This window comes from Phyllobates terribilis, unplaced genomic scaffold (genome assembly GCF_046119375.1).
Source record: "Phyllobates terribilis strain yellow unplaced genomic scaffold, ASM4611937v1 Scaffold_13__5_contigs__length_258822181, whole genome shotgun sequence".
In the NCBI taxonomy this organism is placed as follows: domain Eukaryota; kingdom Metazoa; phylum Chordata; class Amphibia; order Anura; family Dendrobatidae; genus Phyllobates; species Phyllobates terribilis.
The window spans coordinates 214,464,269-214,485,562 of NW_027362773.1; the positions used below are offsets into that span (position 1 = coordinate 214,464,269).

Genomic DNA, 21,294 nt, shown 5'->3' on the forward strand with positions numbered 1-21,294 from the left:
AATTAATTCAGAACTTCGTAATGGGAAAAAAAATGGTTTATGTTGTGACTTTCTAAGACCTGTCACTTTTTTATTTTTCAATCAATGGAAATGTGTGAGATCTATTGTCTTCTATTCATATAATAATAATAATATGAAATATATATTGTGGTAGATCCGCTCAATCGGTTGCACATGGATGTAAATTCAGAACGCTTCCTGTTTACATTTTCAGTTGGTTTATTATGCGGCATAAACCAATGCAAAGTTCATGAAAATAAATATAGCCAATCTGGCATAACGGCAAAACAAAGTAAGAAAATGTCCAGCAAAGTCCTTGCACCGGCCGGGGTTCGGCCACTCAGGATTTAGCAAAAACACACGGTTCAGTTTAGCACAACCAGACACGAGCTTCTCTCTCTGGAGCTGATCTCCTGGTACTGAACACCTCCTGAGTCCAAAGGCTGGTCTTTATAGCCCCCAAACCATGCCCTGGAGAGGAGATAGGGTGGATGACTTCCTCCCAGCACTTAGTCATCCACCTGTAAGCATGCCCCTGTAACTCCTGGCTATTAACCTTAACCCTCTCTGCACTTAATGTACAGGAGAAAATTTCCATGTTTTCACATCACTGATGCTAAAAGTCTCAGTGACACTCTGTCACAATATATACAGTACAGGCCAAAAGTTTGGACACACCTTTTCATTTAAAGATATTTCTGTATTTTCATGACTATGAAAATTGTACATTCACACTGAAGGCATCAAAACTATGAATTAACACAAGTGGAATTATATACTTAACAAAAAAGTGTGAAACAACTGAAAATATGTCTTATATTCTATGTTCTTCAAAGTAGCCACCACTGGGGGCGTCCCACTCCTACTGAAGGTGCCTTTTGAACAGTTGGTAAAGATATAGTTTGCTAGCGGTGTCACAACCCTGGACATGTAGCCGCCAGGTGTCAAATATCCCCTGAGCCCATGGACTGCAGCCTAGGCAGACGGGTCTCCTATTATGCCTATCCAGCCTGTAGCGTGGGGGCCGCAGGCGTGTGCAGTGTCCATTAATGGAGTAAAAGTGCTTGGGCTGTTGGGCTCCGGGAGTCTGGTGACCTTGATCAGAGCATCCCTTCCCCATCAGTTGATCCCTTCCAAAACCCTGGGCGTTCGGTGCATCCATGGTGACGCCAAGGACTATCCCGTGGCCACAGTAACAGTGGGGACAGACTGTGGTGCCCAGTCCCATGAAGTCGGGGTAGTAAAGGACCTGATACATCCCGTCATATTGGGCCGCGATTTTTCCTTATTTTGGGACTTGTGGGGGAAGGGAACTGGACTAAGTAGTATGGGGAAAAGCCAGGTCCTTGAAGAAGAACCCCCAACGAAGTCTCAGATGGAGGAGTTCCCACTGTGCGTCCTTGTCGGGGATGAGGGTGAGACGGTGACCGAGGAGGCCGACCTCCCTGCGTTAGATATGTCCAAAGAGAACTTTGGGACTGCTTAAGTTCGAGACCTGACCTTAAAAGGGGCATTTGACCAGGTTACTGTATGTAATGGGGTTGCCGAAGAGCCGGGGGCCGACACCAGATTCCCCCACTTTGCAGTGCAGGGGGAGTTGCTATATCGGGTGGCCAAACTGAGGGGCGGTGAGATAGTGGAACAGCTGTTAGTGCCGGGGCCATACAGACGGCGGGTGCTAGATATGGCCCATTCACATGTCCTGGGGGGACACCTAGGGGTCGAGAAAACTCAGGAGAGGATATTGAGAAGGTTTTATTGGCCAGGGTGTTATCGAGAAGTTCAAAACTATTGTAGGTCCTGCCCCACCTGCCAAATAACCGCTCCCTTCTCCCACTTCCGTAGCCCCTTAGTCCCACTACCTGTGATAGAGGTTCCCTTTGAGAGGATTGCCATGGACCTCGTGGGCCCCTTAGTTAAATCAGCTCGGGGCCACCAATATATCCTGGTCATCATGGACTATGCGACTCGGTATCCGGAAGCGGTTCCCCTAAGGAACATGTCCAGTAAAAGTATAGCCCAAGAGCTGGTCCATATTTTTGCTCGGACAGGTCTACCAAAAGAGATTCTGACAGACCAAGGAAGCCCCTTCATGAGCAAGGTGATGAAGAAGCTTTGCAGAGTCCTTCAGATAACTCTGCTTCGGACCTCGGTTTATCATCCACAGACGGACGGCCTAGTGGAACACTTCAACAAGACCTTAAAGGCGATGCTCAAGAAGGTTATTGAAAAGGATGGGTGAGACTGGGACTACCTGCTCCCATTTCTGCTTTTCTCAGTCAGAGAAGTTCCTCAAGCCTCCACTGGCTTCTCTCCATTTGAGCTCCTATATGGGCGGCATCCAAGAGGTCTCCTAGACATCGCCAAGGAAACTTGGGAGGCTGAAGTCACACCACACCGGAGTATCATCGAACATGTCGCCCAGTTACAGGAGAGAATGTCAAAGGTGATGCCCATCGTGAAGGAACACCTCCTCCAGGCGCAGGAAGCCCAGGCGAGGGTCTATAACCGGTCGGCGAAACTAAGACAGTTCCAGCCCGGGGACCGTGTTTTGGTGCTGATCCCTACCATCGAGAGCAAGTTCCTCGCCAAGTGGCAAGGTCCATACGAGGTGGTGGAGAAAGTCAGCGAGGTTAATTATAAAGTCCACCAGCCTGGCCGAAGAAAGCCGCATCAAATATATCATGTAAATTTGCTCAAGACGTGGCGGGACCGTGAACCTGTGGAAACTCCTTGCCTGGGAGCCGCACCATAAGGCAAGGTGGAGGAGGTCACTATTGCAGAGACTCTATCATCGGCCCAGAAGCAACAGTGTCGAGAATTACTACAGCGGAATCGGGAGCTGTTCTCAGAGTTGCCGGGGCATACTCAAGTGGTAGAGCATGATGTGCTGACAGAGCCGCACGTACGAGTGAATCTGAAGCCGTATCGGATTCCGGAAGCACGCCGGGAGGTGATCTCGACCGAAGTGAAGAGGATGTTAGACCTCAGAGTAATAGAGGAGTCAAAGAGTGGGTGGTCGAGCCCAATCGTCCTCGTGCCGAAACCCAATGGAGAGTGGAGGTTTTGTAATGACTACCGCCGGCTGAATGAGGTATCCAAGTGTGACGCGTACCCGATGCCCCGCGTCGATGAACTCATCGAGAGGCTTGGACCGGCGAGGTACATCACCACTCTCGACCTGACGAAGAGCTACTGGCAGATCCCCATGTCCCAGATGGCTAAGGAGAAGACGGCTTTCTCAACACCTGATGGGTGTTTTCAATACACGTGGATGCCGTTCAGACTACAGGGGGCCCCAGCCACTTTCCAGAGGGCTATGGATCGGATCCTAGCCCCACATAAGAAGTATGCCGCAGCCTACCTTGACGACATTGTGGTCTTTAGCCCAGACTGGGCTAGTCACCTACCTAAACTACAGGCGGTTCTGGACGCGCTAAGGAAGGCTGGATTTACCATAAATCCAAGAAAGTGTGCCATCGGGAAGGAGGAGGCCAAGTACCTGGGCTATGTTGTTGGGAGAGGCGAAATAAAGCCGCAAATCAAGAAAGTGGAGGCAATTCAAACCTGGCCGCAACCACTCTCGAAGAAGCAGGTGAGAGCATTCCTAGGAATGGTAGGATACTACCGGCGGTTTATCCCGAATTTCGCCATGATTGCTGCGCCACTAACGGATCTTCTAAAAGGCACCAAATCAACCATGGTGAAATGGACGGAAGAAACGGAGACTGCGTTTCAACAGTTGAAGCTAACATTGTGCAAGCAGCCGGTCCTGGTCGCGCCAGACTTCAAGAAAGAATTTGTGGTCCAGACGGACGCTTCAGAGGTTGGTCTAGGGGCTGTACTCTCCCAAGAGATAAATGGGGAAGAACATCCCATTCTCTATCTAAGCCGAAAGCTGTCCTCCTGCGAGAAGAACTGCGCCATAGTAGAGAAAGAGTGTTTAGCCATAAAATGGGTCGTGGATACACTGAAATATTACCTACTAGGCCGGAAGTTTAGATTAGTATCAGACCATGCCCCGTTGAGAAGGTTGAGGGAGAAGAGGGGTAAAAATGCCAGGGTAACTAGATGGTTCCTAGGACTTCAAGAGTTTAACTTTCACGTGGAGCATAGGCCCGGGAAGTTACATGGGAATGCAGATGCCCTCTCTAGGATTCCCTGCCTGGTGTCAGAAGGTGCCCAAACCCCCGGCTTTGGGCAGAGGGGGGGAATATGTGACAGTGTCACTGGTTTTATATGTGAGAGGAGGTATGTGTCACTCAGGATGTTCTCCTGTGTGAACTAAGACCTACTTTATTTTTCTGCCAGCGTGTTATATGCTGGTAGGCTTACTCTGTTAAAGGGTGTGCGGTTTTATGGGAATGGCAAAGAGGGCGGGACGCCATTCCCCCTACCTCCCCTCAGGGTGTGGCTGAGCAATGTGTAAAAGCTCAGTCCCTTTTTTTTTTCTGTGGAGTGTGGTCTGGAGAGGAAAGCCTCCAGACAGTATTGTGGAAACTGCAGAGCTTTTCACATGGACTTTAGCAGTGCAGTTTATGCTACCGAGTGCGGGCGGAACCCGCTCATCTATGGACTGAGTTATACTTTGTTTTGTTTTTTCGTTTAATCCAGAGGGGTCATGTTTGTTTTTCCTGTGAAACCTGCATGAGTTTATGGCTGATAATAAACCAGCAGAGAGGAAAACCTGAGAACGTGTGTCCTGAGTCTGCCTCCAGGAGAGCCGAGCGAGTCAACTTGCCACAATATATATATATATATATATATATATATATATATATATATATATATATACTGTATACATATAGTTGTAATTGTTCTGACCTGGAGAATCATGTTTCCAGGTCATTTTTACAACCCACTCAACGCTATCAAGTACAATACACCCCCCCCCCCCAAAAAAAAACAGAAGAAAAAAAAAACAATAGTGGAATAGAGGTTTTTTTTTCACAATCTCACCATGTTTGGATTTTTTTTCTCTGCTTTTCAGTATATTATATGGCAAAATCGATGGCATAATTCAAAACTACAAGTTCTCCTGAATAAAAACAATCCCATGTTTTATCATGTAGATGGAAAAATAGAAAAGTTCTGGCTCTTGGAAGATGGGGGAGGAAAAACTGAAAGATCGCTCAGTCATAAATAGGTTAAAGGAGTTAACCGTAAGGTTCTCAACCTATCTCCAGGAAGGAGGCATATAATCCCCTTTCCTACAGATTGAGCATAACTTGCAAACTTGGTGCTACCCCTTAATTCTCTCGAAGGCTTATACTTTGCTGTTGGACTTTGAAGGATCTGCACCTTCATTATATTTGTGAAATTACACTACTTGTCTTTGTTTTCTTCAGGTTCTGATTATCAGCGTTGGATGCAGCACTTAGTTAAAGTCGTGCCAATAACAAAACCTTTATTCGAAGACCAAGTAACCAACAAAAGTGAAGGAGATGCCAGCAACACAAAAGCAGAACCTATACTTCGACATGCACATTTCTTCAATCTGTAATAGAGCAGTAGTACTGCTGTATATAGTTAAATATTTTACTATACCGCTATATATTATGACTGTCAATAACTGATATATCAGTATATAATATCGTCAATAATTTGATATCTTTAAGAGGTAATTAAGAATTAAACTGAAGCTGCATTTGTGACACCAAAAATGGAGCTTACAGGAAGTTGCTTGTAGACCCCAATACAAAATCTTCAACAGGGACCCCAACTATCTTTAGGATGTGTGCCCACGATGTGTTTTTAATGCGTTTCTGCAGCGTTTTTGCAGTTGCGGAAACGCATTAAAAACGCATGGTAAAAGGGCAGCAATGTTCCCCAATGATAATCCGCATGTGCTGTGCATTATCATTGCGGAAAAAAACGCAGCACTACCAATTATTTTGCGGAAGTGCTGCGTCTTCGCCGCCATTGACTTGCATTAGACCGCATGGATTACGCATCACTGCATATGTAGATGCGTAATCCAAGCGTTCTAATGTGCGGATGGTACCCGGGTGTAGAGGAGAGGAGAGTCTCATCCACACCCAGGTACCATTAAAAAATCTGTAAACAAAGAATAAAATAAAAAATAAATGTATATTTACCTTTCGGCGGCCCGCGCAGCGCTCCTACTTGCTTCCCGGCACTTTGCAGTGGATTGAAGTACCTGCGCTGACGTCAGAGTCATGTGACGGGTCACGCGACGCTGAAGTCAGCAGGTCTTTCAATCCACTGCTGCCGGCAGCCGGGACCGAGCGAAACAAGCCAGCGCGGGCCATCGGAAGGTAAGTATATATTTATTTTTTTATTTTTAACCACTCTCTCAGGTCACACTATATAAATCCATGCAGTTTGCATGGATTTATATAGTGTGACCTAGTTGTCACAAGCACTTTCCAAGTGATGCTAATCGCTTGGAAAGCACTTGTCAACCCACATGCGGAAATGTAAGTGAATAGCGCTCCATTTCCGCATGTCCCTGGCAGGAAAACGCATGTACAATCCGCATGTACAATCCGCATGTACAATCCGCATGCGTTTTTCTCTGCCAGGGAGATGCAGAAACGCTCAGGAAAAAATCCTGAGCATTTCTGCATCGTGGGCACATAGCCTTACAAGTCTTTAATAAAGTTTTAAAAAAACATAGTGTACTTTACTGGCCCTCCCCATTGGAGAATCAGTACTGGACATGTGGAGGATGAGTAACTCACAGTATGTTTGTTTTTTTTTATCAGGGGCCAGGATTTTTTGGAACATGAATCTCTTTTAATAGTATTTTTCTTACATGAGTAACATCACTATTTTCTGAGACCCGTAACTTTTTCATTTTTCCATTGATAGAATTGGTTTTTGGTTGCCGCAATTTCACAAAAATATGCAATAAGAAGCAATCAAAGCGTTATACATACCCCAAAATAGAATCAGTAAAAACATCAGGTTACCATGCAAAAAATGAGCCCTCACACATCTCCATTGACCTAAAAATAAAATGTTATGGGCTTTGGAAAATGGCGACTCAAGCTAATTTTAATTTTTTTACGAATATCTGAATTTTTTTTTCACCACTTATATACGAAAAAAATGCAAGTTTGCTATCATCGTAATCGTACTGACGATAATTCTAGCTATAATTATAACATGATATTTGTTGGTATTCCATCGTGCTGTATATGACTACCATAATTATGTATTTTTCCAAAATTACAGAATGTTAAAAAAATGCTGTTAGAATAATAATTTATCTTATATTAAAATATATTTCAATGGAAGGCTTCAATTAAATTAAAAAAGGTCCTTAAGAGTGTCTCGTTCCGCTATCTTGCGACCGCAGATCTTAATTGGCCAGAAGTCAGAGCTAATGGTCATTAGCACTCACTGGAAGTATGTCAGAGGCTTCTTCTGGCCTTGTTCTGGCTCTTATAGACTTATATTGAAAAGTGACTTCTGGATCACTCCAACAAACACTGGAGCAATTCAGCCGGTCACAACTAGCAGAAGACAACTTGTGGGTCGCCGAAATAGAAGACGGTGGCTTGTAAATATTTTACTAAGGGCAGGGAACATGCTTTAGTGATACCAATTTAGAGATGAAACAAAAAAAATGCATTATATATACCATGGAACACTGTGAAGACATCTTCAAGAAGTGGGTGGGAGGACAGTTCAAGATGGACATACTGTTGAAGGTAGTTTTGAGGCATATGTGAGAAGTGATATGGGGCGATAGGTAGACAAAGAGGATGGGTCAAGGGAGGGCTTTTTAAGGATGGGTGTGATCAAGGCTGTAGTGAGGTTTGAGATGAGGTGGGACGGGATTGGGTCAAGTGCACAGGTGGTGAGATATGATCTGGAGAGTAGCGAGGAAAGTTTATCTTATGTAATGGCAGAGAAGTTGGTTTTGGAGGAAGAGGTCCCAGTAGTTATGAGGAGGGGTTGTGAGGACTGTAGCCAAAGCTTTCTGTGATGTTGTTAATCTTCTGCTTGAAAAATGAGGCAGTCTTCAGCTGAGATGAGAGGAGAGGGAGGAAGTGCTGGGTGACGCAGGAGAGAATTAAAAGTGTTGAATAGCTGTTTAGGGTTGTGAGACAGTGGGGATATAAGAGATGAATAGTAGACTTGTTTTGCAGCAGTGAGTGTGGACTGGAAGTTGGTGAGGGACTGTTTGTGTGATGAAGTGCTCATTGGAGTGGGATCTTTTCCATCTCTGCTCAGCAACCCTGGAAGCCTGCCTCAGTTCTTTAGTCAGGCTGGTGTGCTAGGGTTGCAGTTGATTGTACAAGCTTTGGAATGTGTGAGGAGTGTGACTGATTCTAGAGCTGCAGCTGTTGTGGTGTTGTAGGGGGGTGGAAGAGATGAAGAAGACATTGTGGCAACAGGGGAGTTACATGATGTTGTTTGCTGTTTTATGTATTTATGTGTGTGATAAAAAGGTTATAGTTTATCACTATGGCCATTGTGTGTTTCAGTTCTCCTGTAGGCTCTGCCTTAAGGCCATACCTGGGAATACGGGAGGTCTGTCCTCTAGGGAAACCATACAGAGCATAGGGTTATAGTTTAAAGAACACAGGGGAGTTGGGATTAACCCACTAGCTGGGAGGGGTTAGATCAGTTTTTATAGAAAAGAGTTTTCCGTTTCAGAGTCAGTCAGTTAGTCTAGTCTAGTTTAGAGTCAAAGAGTATGTCTAGTCAGAGAAGGAGAGTGGAGTGGAGAAGATGGCTAGACATTACAGTGCTATCAGGTTCTGAGAAAGTGGATGCAGCAGAACTGGAAGGGTGCTGGCAGTGCCTAATCTCCATACAGCATGAGGGGACATCTGGAGCTTCGTCGACACCAGGACAGTCTTGAGCCTAAGGCCCAGAAGAGGTATTGAGAGTCATACCTTTGTCTCCCCTGTGAAGAAGATGTCCATTGGGTCGTAGAGAAAGGGAAGGGTGGTGCTCCTCAGGGAAGCTGTTATGTCCAATAGAAAACCAAGGGTCAGCAGAAGAAGTTGGACTAGGAACAAGTCGGGTAGAACGGAGACAAAGACTGATAGTACACAGTACAAAGGGAACATCACCAAAAAGAGACTGTCTTAAGCTGTATGCTGCCGCCAGGTTTAACCGAATTGCACAGTAAAGCAGAACCTGTTAAACAAGGACTCCCTGTCCCCCCCTTCAGTGTTATATAAAGTGGAAGCATCATCTGCATTGTGTAAGTAATCTATGTATCCAAGACGGAGAAGGGACTCAGAAAGTGAGTATAAATCAAGGTATTTGAGATTTCTGCAAGGGTGTGCAAGATTGTGGAGTGGGCATTGTGCACTTGGAAAGCAGAAAAAAGAGAACGTGAGTAGGTTGTGGTCAGATCGGGAGAGAGGTAAGTTAGAGAGGTTAGAACAGGCAGGTGAAGATGGGGTCCAGTGTGTGGCCTTCTTTGTGAGTGGCTGTGGAAGACCACTGAGCAAGACCGAAGGAGGAAGTGAGTGTTAGAAACTTGGAGACAGCTGAGTGGGAAGTGTCAATGGAGATGTTTAAGTCACCCATGATGATAGTGGGGATGTTGGCGGAAAGGAAATTAAGTAGCCAGGTGGTGAAGTGGTCAAATAAGGTGGTGGCTGGCCCTGGGAGGAAGGAGGTGGTAAATGACAGTCAGTTGGAGGTTGGAAGGGGGAGCAGATAAGGACAGAGTGCACCTCAAAAGAAGGGAGAGTAACGGAGGATGGCAGTGGAAATGGGTGAAGGAGCTTTTATCTGACAGGAGAAAAACAACTCCTTCGCCATGTTTGTTGCTGAGGCAGAGAGTGTGAGAAAGATGGAATCCACCATAAGAAAGTGCAGCTGGAGAGGCTGTGTCAGAGGGGGTGAGACAGGTTTTAGTGATGCCAAGGAAGGAAAGTTTGTTAGTGATGAAAAGATCATGAATGTATGAAAGTTTCTTGCATTACAACATTATGTGGCAGAGAGTTCCATAGTCTCATTGCGCTTACAGTAAAGAATTTATGATGGTGATTAAACCTTCTTTTCTCTAGATGTAGAAGATTCCCCCTTGTCCCCATCGCAGACCTAGGTGTAATAAGATTATTAGAAACATTTCTGTACTGTCCCCTCATATATTTGTACATTGATATAAGATCGCCCCTAACCCTTCATTTTCCAAACTGAATAACCCCAAGTGTAATAACACGTCTTCTGCAGTTCACCTATTCCCTTAATAACCTTGTTCCCTCTTCCCTGCACCCGCTCAAGTTCAGCCATGTCATTGTACATTGGAGGTGTGGCCGTACTAGTGACTTGTATAGAGGCAAAACTATGTTCTTGTCATGAGCATCTATGCCACTTTTAATGCATCCCATTATCTTAATGCTTTGACAGTAGCTGTCTGACACTGGTAACTAAAGTTGAGTTTGCTGTCCACCCATAAACCCAGGTCTTTTTCAGTAACAGTTTTACCCAGTGTTTTACAATTTAATACATAATTATTAGTGATGAGCGAGCATGCTCGCCACTGCTCGGTACTCGCCCGAGCATCTCAGTACTCGAGATGCTCGGAGCTCGCCGAGTACTTTCGAGATGCTCAGGCGGGAGCTCGGGTCCCCGTCATGCATGTTTGGCGCTATTTAGAGCACCAATCATGCAGGGATTGTCTGCCACTCACTGTAATGTCACAGTCATGGTGGTTGTGGCATTACAGTGATTGCCCAAATCGATGGGAACAGTGCTCGCAGTGAAACATGAAAAGCCGGCAATTCAGCAGCGGCATACACCGGTACCCGACAATTTAGAACAGAAAGAATAGAGCATCACACATAGATTAGATAGATAGAAACATGTCAGTCACATATATAATAAGTACAGTGACAGTGTTGGTTACTGTACTTGTTATTTAGTGTTAAAATAAAGGATTTATTTTAAAAAAAATAATAGTGTTTTCATGCACCCGTCTCTTTAAAAAAGCCGGCCGGCAATTCATCAGCGGCATACACAGGTACCAGACAATTTAGGACAGAAAGAGCATCACACATAGATTAGATAGATAGAAATATGTCAGTCACATACAGTACAGACCAAAAGTTTGGACACACCTTCTCATTAGTGTTGAGCGATACCTTCCGATATCGAGAAATATCGGATCGTATTGTATCGGACCGATACCCAAAAAATATCGGATATCGCCGATTCCGATACCGGAAACCAATGCAAGTCAATGGGACACAAATATCGGAATGAAAATAAACCCTTTCTTTCCTTGTAGGTTAATTCTACATGAAGGAAAACAATTAAGAATAATGTAGAATGTATTGGGGGAGGTGGGGGAGACAATAAAGGCATAGAGGTTTAGCCCAATCAAATGGAATAGCAGGAATTAATATTTTTTAAGACGTTCTGAGTTACGGAAATATTGACTATGTTAAGTTTTTTTTATATTTTGTCAGATATTTATGTTTCACTACTTCCATGCTCTTCACCTTCTTTTTTACTTCTCCCACACTTTCTCCTTCATCATCCTCAGCATCAGCATCTTTTTCATCAACTTCTTCTTCACCTTCTTCTTCTTCACCTTCTTCGTATTATTCTTTATTTTTTACATTCTTCATATTCTTCTTATTCAACTATTATTCTTGTTCATATTCTACTTCTTCATCTTCTTCATATTCTTCTTCTTCATCATATTCTTATTTGTGACAGGGATTCCTGTAGTTGTTATCTATAAAAGTTTGAACATTACACCTTTCGTTCTGCCCGTCACAAAAGATTTACAACAGGATTTGTCCGCGTTCAGTTTGGCCTGCAGCAGCAGGTCTTTTCCAGGGGCACCACGAGGAGGAATGGACTCACCCCCATACACTGCTTAGCCTTCTTCTGCTTATAATTTAGATAATATCTTTTGCTCTGAATTTTAGTCTTATGCTTAATGTTCTTCCGCTTTTTGTTCTGCAGCTTCTCGTACTTCTGCTTCTTGGTTTTCTGTCTCTTGTTCTTCTGTATCTTAGTGGTTGTCTTCTTGTTCTTTGTCCTCTTGGTCATCTTCTTCAGGGTCATCTTCTTGGTCTTCTTCGGGGTGGATTCAGGGTCGTCGTCTTCAGGGTCGTCGTCTTCGGGGTCCTCGTCTTCTTCGGGGTGGTCTTCAGGGTCCTCGTCTTCAGGGTCGCCGTCTTCGGGGTCCTCGTCTTCTTCGGGGTGGTCTTCAAGGTCGTCGTCTTCAGGGTCGTCTTCGGGGTCCTCGTCTTCTTCGGGGTGGTGTTCAGGGTCCTCATCTTCAGGGTCGTCATCTTCGGGGTCGTCGTCGTCTTCGGGGTGGTCTTCAGGGTCGTCGTCTTCAGGATCGTCGTCTTCGGGGTAGTCGTCTTCTTCGGGGTGGTCTTCAGGGTCCTCGTCTTCAGGGTCCTCGTCTTCGGGGTCCTCGTCTTCTTTGGGGTGGTCTTCAGGGTCCTCGTCTTCAGGGTCCTCGTCAGGGAGATCCAGAGTGATTACCAAGAACCATTTCAAAAAGCTTGAACTTGGAAATGTAGCAGAAGGTGCAAGAAGGCAGAGGAACTGCCGAGAACCAGCTGACGGTACTGGAACCCGGATGGGTAGCAGAAGGTACAAGAGCCAATGGAACTACTGAGGACCAGCTGACGGTACTGGAACTCGGTTACTAAGCAGGAGATACCTGTGCCAGAAAGCACTACCAAGGACCAGCAGAAGTTGGTGGAACTTGGATACCGAGAAGGAGGCACCTAAGCCAAATACAGTGCCGAGAACCAGCTGACGGTACTGGAACTCGGATGGGTAGCAGAAGGTACAAGAGCCAATGGAACTACCGAGGACCAGCTGACGGTACTGGAACTCGGTTACTAAGCAGGAGGTACCTGTGCCAGAAAGCACTACCAAGGACCAGCAGACGTTGGTGGAACTTGGATACTGAGAAGGAGGCACCTAAGCCAAAGGCACTGCCAAGAACCAGCTGACGGTACTGGAACCTGGATGGGTAGCAGAAGGTACAAGAGCCAATGGAACTACCAAGGACCAGCTGACGGTACTGGAACTCAGTTACTAAGCAGGAGGTACCTGTGCCAGAAAGCACTACCAAGGACCAGCAGACGTTGGTGGAACTTGGATACCGAGAAGGAGGCACCTAAGCCAAAGACACTGCCGAGAACCAGCTGACGGTACTGGAACTCGGATGGGTAGCAGAAGGTACAAGAGCCAATGGAACTACCGAGGACCAGCTGACGGTACTGGAACTCGGTTACTAAGCAGGAGGTACCTGTGCCAGAAAGCACTACCAAGGACCAGCAGACATTGGTGGAACTTGGATACTGAGAAGGAGGCACCTAAGCCAAAGGCACTGCCGAGAACCAGCTGACGGTACTGGAACCTGGATGTGTAGCAGAAGGTACAAGAGCCAATGGAACTACCAAGGACCAGCTGACGGTACTGGAACTCGGATGGGTAGCAGAACGTACAAGAGCCAATGGAACTACCGAGGACCAGCTGACGGTACTGGAACTCGGTTACTAAGCAGGAGGTACCTGTGCCAGAAAGCACTACCAAGGACCAGCAGACGTTGGTGGAACTTGGATACTGAGAAGGAGGCACCTAAGCCAAAGGCACTGCAGAGAACCAGCTGACGGTACTGGAACTCGGATGGGTAGCAGAAGGTACCCATGAAAAAAAAAGTTGCAAGGCCGCGAGCCGGCCGCAGTTACCGAAACCCACAGTCCTACAGGGGGTGCTTGTCCTATTGGCACTATGGAACCAGCCTTCATTGCCAGATCCCGCAGCCCTCATAGGAGTCACCTAAACTGCAGGCACCATAGAGTCGGCTAACCCGACCGCAACACGACAGGACAACGCATTGGAGGCAAAGTGTCGTTGACACTACCCGGAAACAGCTGGCGTGCTGGAACCAGGCTGGGCAGGAGGGAGTACCTGTGCCAAAGACACTGCCGAGAACCAGCTGACGGTACTGGAACTCGGATGGGTAGCAGCAGGTACAAGAGCCAATGGAACTACCAAGGACCAGCTGACGGTGCTGGAACTCGGTTACTAAGCAGGAGGTACCTGTGCCAGAAAGCACTACCAAGGACCAGCAGACATTGGTGGAACTTGGATACCGAGAAGGAGGCACCTAAGCCAAAGGCACTGCCGAGAACCAGCTGACGGTACTGGAACCCGGATGCTTAGCAGAAGGTACAAGAGCCAATGGAACTACCGAGGACCAGCTGACGGTACTGGAACTCGGTTACTAAGCAGGAGGTACCTGTGCCAGAAAGCACTACCAAGGACCAGCAGACGTTGGTGGAACTTGGATACCGAGAAGGAGGCACCTAAGCCAAAGGCACTGCCGAGAACCAGCTGACGGTACTGGAACTCGGATGGGTAGCAGAAGGTACCCATGAAAAAAAAAGTTGCAAGGCCGCAAGCCGGCCGCAGTTACCGAAACCCACAGTCCTACAGGGGGTGCTTGTCCTATTGGCACTATGGAATCAGCCTTCATTGCCAGATCCCGCAGCCCACATAGGAGTCACCTAAACTGCAGGCACCATAGAGTCAGCTAACCCGACCACAACACCACAGGACAACGCATTGGAGGCAAAGTGACGTTGACACTACCCGGAAACAGCTGGCGTGCTGGAACCAGGCTGGGCAGGAGGGAGTACCCGTGCCAAAGACACTGCCGAGAACCAGCTGACGGTACTGGAACTCGGATGGGTAGCAGAAGGTACAAGAGCCAATTGAACTACCGAGGACCAGCTGACGGTACTGGAACTCGGTTACTAAGCAGGAGGTACCTGTGCCAGAAAGCACTACCAAGGACCAGCAGACGTTGGTGGAACTTGAATACCGAGAAGGAGGCACCTAAGCCAAAGGTACTGCCGAGCACCAGCTGACGGTACTGGAACTCGGATGGGTAGCAGAAGGTACCCATGAAAAAAAAAGTTGCAAGGCCGTGAGCCGGCCGCAGTTACCGAAACCCACAGTCCTACAGGGGGTGCTTGTCCTATTGGCACTATGGAACGAGCCTTCATTGCCAGATCCCGCAGCCCACATAGCAGTCACCTAAACTGCAGGCACCATAGAGTCGGCTAACCCGACCGCAACACGATAGGACAACGCATTGGAGGCAAAGTGACGTTGACACTACCCGGAAACAGCTGGCGTGCTGGAACCAGGCTGGGCAGGAGGGAGTACCCGTGCCAAAGACACTGCTGGGAAACAGCAGGCGGTGCTGGAACCCAGGGTAAATACTAAAAGCAGAGTGGAGCCAGAGGCCTAATTGGAGCAACTTTAAAATCAGTAGTAGACTAGTAGTGTGAATGTGGACAGAGCAGGAGAAATTGCCGTACACACAGCAGGGGAACAGCTGACGTTACTGAACCCCAATAACACGGCAGCAAGTGTTGACTGTGCAGACGGCACTTCTGAGCGCCAACTGGCGGTGTTGGAGCTCAGGGATAATACTGAAAACAGAGGAGCCAGAGGCATAATTGGAGCAACTTTAAAATCTGTAGTAGTGTCAATGTGGACAGAGTAGGAGAAATTGCCATACGCACAGCAGGGGAACAGCTGACGTTACTGAACCCCAATAACACTGGAGCAAGCGTGACTGTGCAGACGGCACTTCTGAGCAGTAACTAGCGGTGTTGGAGCCCAGGGTAAATACTAAAAACAGAGGAGCCAGAGGTATAATTGGAGCAAGTTTTAAATTAGTAGTACAGTGGATGTGGACAGAGCAGGAGAATTTGCCGGACACACAGCTGGGGATCAGCTGACGTTACTGAACCCCAATAACACTGGAGCAAGCGTTGACTGTGCAGACGGCACTTCTGAGCAGCAACTAGCGGTGTTGGAGCCCAGGGTAAATACTAAAAACAGAGGAGCCAGAGGTATAATTGGAGCAAGTTTTAAATTAGTAGTAGTACAATGGATGTGGACAGAGCAGGAGAATTTGCCTGACACACAGGTGGGGATCAGCTGACGTTACTGAACCCCAATAACACGGCAGCAAGTGTTGACTGTGCAGACGACACTTCTGAGCGCCAACTGGCGGTGTTGGAGCTCAGGGATAATACTGAAAACAGAGGAGCCAGAGGCGTAATTGGAGCAACTTTAAAATCTGTAGTAGTGTCAATGTGGACAGAGCAGGAGAAATTGCGGTACGCACAGCAGGGGAACAGCTGACATTACTGAACCCCAATAACACTGGAGCAAGCGTTGACTGTGCAGACGGCACTTCTGAGCAGCAACTAGCGGTGTTGGAGCCCAGGGCAAATACTAAAAACAGAGGAGCCAGAGGTATAATTGGAGCAAGTTTTAAATTAGTAGTACAGTGGATGTGGACAGAGCAGGAGAATTTGCCGGACACACAGCTGGGGATCAGCTGACGTTACTGAACCCCAATAACACTGGAGCAAGCGTTGACTGTGCAGACGGCACTTCTGAGCAGCAACTAGCAGTGTTGGAGCCCAGGGTAAATACTAAAAACAGAGGAGCCAGAGGTATAATTGGAGCAAGTTTTAAATTAGTAGTACAGTGGATGTGGACAGAGCAGGAGAATTTGCCGGACACACAGCTGGGGATCAGCTGACGTTACTGAACCCCAATAACACTGGAGCAAGCGTTGACTGTGCAGACGGCACTTCTGAGCAGGAACTAGCGGTGTTGGTGCCCAGGATAAATACTAAAAACAGAGGAGCCAGAGGTATAATTGGAGCAAGTTTTAAATTAGTAGTACAGTGGATGTGGACAGAGCAGGAGAATTTGCCGGACACACAGCTGGGGATCAGCTGACGTTACTGAACCCCAATAACACTGGAGCAAGCGTTGGCTGTGCAGACGGCACTTCTGAGCAGCAACTAGCGGTGTTGGAGCCCAGGGTAAATACTAAAAACAGAGGAGCCAGAGGTATAATTGGAGCAAGTTTTAAATTAGTAGTAGTACAGTGGATGTGGACAGAGCAGGAGAATTTGCCGGACACACAGCTGGGGATCAGCTGACGTTACTGAACCCCAATAACATGGCAGCAAGTGTTGACTGTGCAGACGGCACTTCTGAGCAGCAACTGGCGGTGTTGGAGCTCAGGGATTACAGTTCAGGTGGTAGAAACATGAACACAACAGGAGACCTCCACACTGTTGTCAACCAATTATTTATTCTGGAAGAGGACGGGCAAATTCATGCGAGATCCAGGCCTTGTTCATTTTCAGAAAAGTGAGCCGGTCAACGTTATCGGAGGATAGGAGCATGCGACGGTCTGTTAGTACACCACCTGCGGCACTAAAGACGCGTTCCGATAATACACTAGCAGCAGGGCAAGCCAGCACCTCCAATGCATACTGGCTAAGCTCTGGCCATGTATCCAGCTTACAGACCCAAAACTTGAAGGGGGAAGAGCCATCTGGGAGTACACTGAGAGGGCAAGACATGTAGTCTGTCACCATCTGACGGAAACGTTGCCTCCTGCTGACTGGAGCCGTCTGTGATGGTGTAGACATTTGTGGCGGCGGGGACACAAAACTTTGCCACATTTCGGCCATACTGGTCTTGCCTTGTGCTGAGGCACTGCTTCTGCTCCCTCTTTGTGCAGAGCTTCCTCCACTGCCTCGACGCACTGAGCTGCTTTGTAAAGCACTAGCAGCACTGCTCTCGGTTGGAATGGAGAACATGATGGAATGCACCAGTGCGTCTTGGTACTCCCGCATTTTACGCTCCCGGTTCAACGGTGTTATGAGGCTTTGTAAGTTGTCCCGGTAGCGAGGATCTAGGAGGGTGGACACCCAATAATCAGCCGTGTTGTGAATGTGGGCGATGCGGCGGTCGTTTCTCAGGCACTGCAGCATGAAATCAACCATGTGCTGCAGACTGCCAACTGGCCAAGAAACGCTGTCCCCTGCTTGAGGCGTGATCTCTGCCTGCTCTGCATCACCCCACCCTCGCTCTAGATACTGACTACTAGAGCATTGAGTACCTCCCTCTTCTGGACAGCTGTCTTCCTCCTCCATTGACTCCTCCTCATCCTCCTCACAAAGTGTCCCCAGCCTAGGCCTTTGTGAGGAACCACGTTGCGCAGACTGTACAGAAGCAGATGGCATTTGTGACTCCTCATCCTCCACCTCTTCCAAAACCTCCTCCCTTAGTGCTTGCAGTGTTTTTTCAAGCAGGCAGATAAGGGGGATAGTCATGCTAACTAGTGCATCATCTGCACTCGCCATCCGCGTGGAATAATCGAAGGCATGCAAAACGTGGCAAATGTCCTTCATAGAGGCCCACTCGGTGGTGATGAAGTGTGAAAGGCGCGCACTGCGACTTGTTTGCGCCTGCTGCAGCTGGTACTCCATTACTGCTGCCTGCTGCTCACACAACCTCTCCAACATATGTAACGTTGAATTCCACCTGGTGGGTAAGTCACATATGATGCGATGTTCCGGAAGACGTAATCGGCGCTGCAGAGCTGCCATGCGCGATCTTGCGTTGCTGGAACGCCGCAAGTGAGCGCACTCTATGCGGACCTTGTGCAGCAGTGCATCAAGATCCGGATAGTACCTCAAAAAACTCTGCACGAACAAGTTGAGCACATGTGCCAGACATGGGATGTGAGTGAGGTTGCCTAGGCCCAGAGCTGCCACCGATTTCGGCCATTGTCACACACTACCATGCCTGGCTGGAGATTCGCTGGCACAAACCACACGTCGCTCTGCTGCTTGATGGCATTCCAGAGCTCCTGCGCTGTGTGGCTTCGATTCCCCAAAGAAATTAATTTTAATATGGCCTGTTGAAGTTTGGCCACAGCTGTGCTCATATCGGTCATCATAACAGGTAACTGTTCACGGGTCGATGTGGAGGTAGACCGTGACGGCTCCTGCAGCGCTGATTCATAGGAACTGGAGTATGAGGAGGAGTCAATGTGTATAGACTGGATTCCTGCAATCCTTGGAGTTGGCAGAACACGTACAGCGCCACTCTCAAGATCTGTACCCGGCTCCACAACATTTACCCAATGGGCAGTGAGGGAAAGGTATCGTCCCTGTCCATGCTTACTGGTCCACGCATCGGTGGTCAGGTGGACCTTGCTACTGACGGCGTTTTGTAGCGCATGTTTAATTTTTCCCTTCACATGCTGTTGCAGGGCAGGGACGGCTTGCCTGCTGAAATAAAAGTGGCTGGGCACGTTGTATTGTGGGACTGCCAATGCCATAAAGTTACGGAAGGTGTCAGTCTCCACCAGCCTGAATGATAGCATTTCAAGGACCAGTAGTTTTGCAATGCCAGCATTCAGAGCCTGTGCTCGGGGGTGGTTTGCCGAGTATAGGCGCCTTTTCTCCCATGCCTGTGCTAACGATGGCTGTAGACTGGCCTGGGAGTGTGAGAATGACAGGGAAAGTGGTGCTGTGGGTGGAATCACACTGTGTCTCTGTACAACAGTGCCAGAGGTTCTTCCATGGCGATCCTGTGAGGAAGCCGAACCAGCTGTGTGTAAGCTGGAGGAAGAGGCTACAACACGAGCTGAAGAGGTGGTAGGTGGCGCTGTAGGTTGGCCTAGGTCTTCAGCTTGGTCCGCACATGTTTCCACATATTTGTTGTATTGAGGTTGCTGACACTTTTCCCTCTTTTCACCTTCTGATTACACAGCTTGCATTTGACAAAGCAAATGTCATCTGCAACTGTGTCAAAAAAGGACCAGGCACTGCAAGTCTTGGGAGCGCCCGCTTTGGATTTTGGAAGAGCCATGCTCCTAATGGAGGCTACAGGCAACCAAGTCTGCCCCTTCCCTCTCCCTCCTTTTTGGGCCGCTCGGGGAATCTCTTCCTCAGAGCTGCTCCCACCACCTTCCTGTCCCTCACGCCATGATGGGTCAAGGACCTCATCATCTACACCACCCTCTTCAAACAACTGCTTCTCCTGGGTAGTCTCGACAGCACAGTACGCACCAGAAAGTGGCACCTGAGTCTCATCATCAGATGCATACTGAGGTGTGCTGCTGACCATAGGCACTGGCCCACCCGCCTCTTCAGATTCAGAGAGACAAAACGGTTGTGCATCACTGCATACTACCTCTTCTTCAAATTCTCGAATTCTGCTTGGCTGGCCCCCTCTTTCCAAGCCAAGAGATTCAGACAACAGAAGTAGAGATGGCTCCTGTCCAGGGCTCTCTGACTGCCTGGGCAATTTGGCAGGTGGTGAAGAGACAGATGGGTGCTGTTCAGTGCTCAGGACCTGAGAGGATCTGGAACTAATTGAAGTCGATGCGTTAGCAGCCATTCATCCGACAAAGGCTTCAATTTGGTCCTTCCGCAGCAGTGGGGTACGGCTAGCTCCTACAAAGCTGCGCATAAAGGACTGTTCCATGGTAAAACTTGGGGATGCTGAGTCACTGGTGCCCGCAGCAGGCACAGAATCCCCACGTCCTCTCCCTGCAGGCACAGAATCCTCACGTCCTCTCCCTGCAGAAACTCCACGACCACGACCACATGCCTTACTCCCTGCCTTCTTCATCTTGGTAGATGATAAAGATAGGCAGAAAAGTACTAAGGGCTTAGTGTGCTTATTCCTGAACAGCTGCTAACAGGTATAAGAAACACTAATTTTATAAAGTGTGGACTAGACATTAATATGAGCTAATGTGGCCTACACAACTGTAAAGTGGAGTGTTTGGTGAACTTTATTTAGTTTTTTTTGTCACAAAAAGACACTGATTGTGCCCAAAGATGTAATACCGATAGTATCACAAACTTTTTGTAGCTATTACAATGCAGGAAGGTAACCTACAATGCAATAGATGAGGCTGCAAAAAATAGGCTAATACTAATCTGGCTGGGGCTGCAGGGCACAATGCTGCAGAAAGGCTCCTCTATCTACTCCTATATAGTGTGTTTGGAACCAATGTAGCTGAATACGGATGGAACCACCAAACTAATAGGAGAAATCAGGAAAAATTATCAATGAGCAAAAAAGGACAATGTATGAGGCAGTGACGCACGCTGAGCGCACTACAACCAGACTTGGCTGAAGCACACACTACAGCGTGAGCTGCACTCACACACAGAGACCTTGCAGACAGCGGTGAACAGCACTGAGAACTGTGCACTAGCGCTGCAAGGCACAGCGATTTATAAAGTAGCTTGGGTAAAGCAGAATAGAGCAAATAGGTAGCTAAAACTGTCCCTCAGTACAACAGCGTCCTATCACTAACTGAATTCACAGCAGAGTGAGCTCAAAATGGCGGCGGCGGCTTTTATAGTGCATCATGACATCATTTCAGCAGCCAATCACAGCCATGCCATTAGTTAACATGCCTACATGCCAAACAGGATGTGCCCACAATTCTTAGGATCC

The 21,294-nt window shown here is 47.6% G+C and overlaps 1 protein-coding gene across 12 annotated transcripts in view; it reads left to right on the top strand.

Moving 5' to 3' along the window:
* The window catches only part of LOC141174386 (uncharacterized), a 242,361-nt gene extending 235,069 nt beyond the window's left edge, over positions 1-7,292 (top strand). For all 12 annotated transcript variants that reach the window (XM_073659284.1, XM_073659288.1, XM_073659286.1 and 9 more), the window contains one exon: positions 5,349-7,292. In XM_073659284.1, coding sequence (XP_073515385.1) covers positions 5,349-5,503 — 155 coding nt within the window. In that variant the 3' untranslated portion in view covers positions 5,504-7,292. The remainder of the gene's footprint in view (positions 1-5,348) is intronic.
* Positions 7,293-21,294: the final 14,002 nt, after the last annotated feature.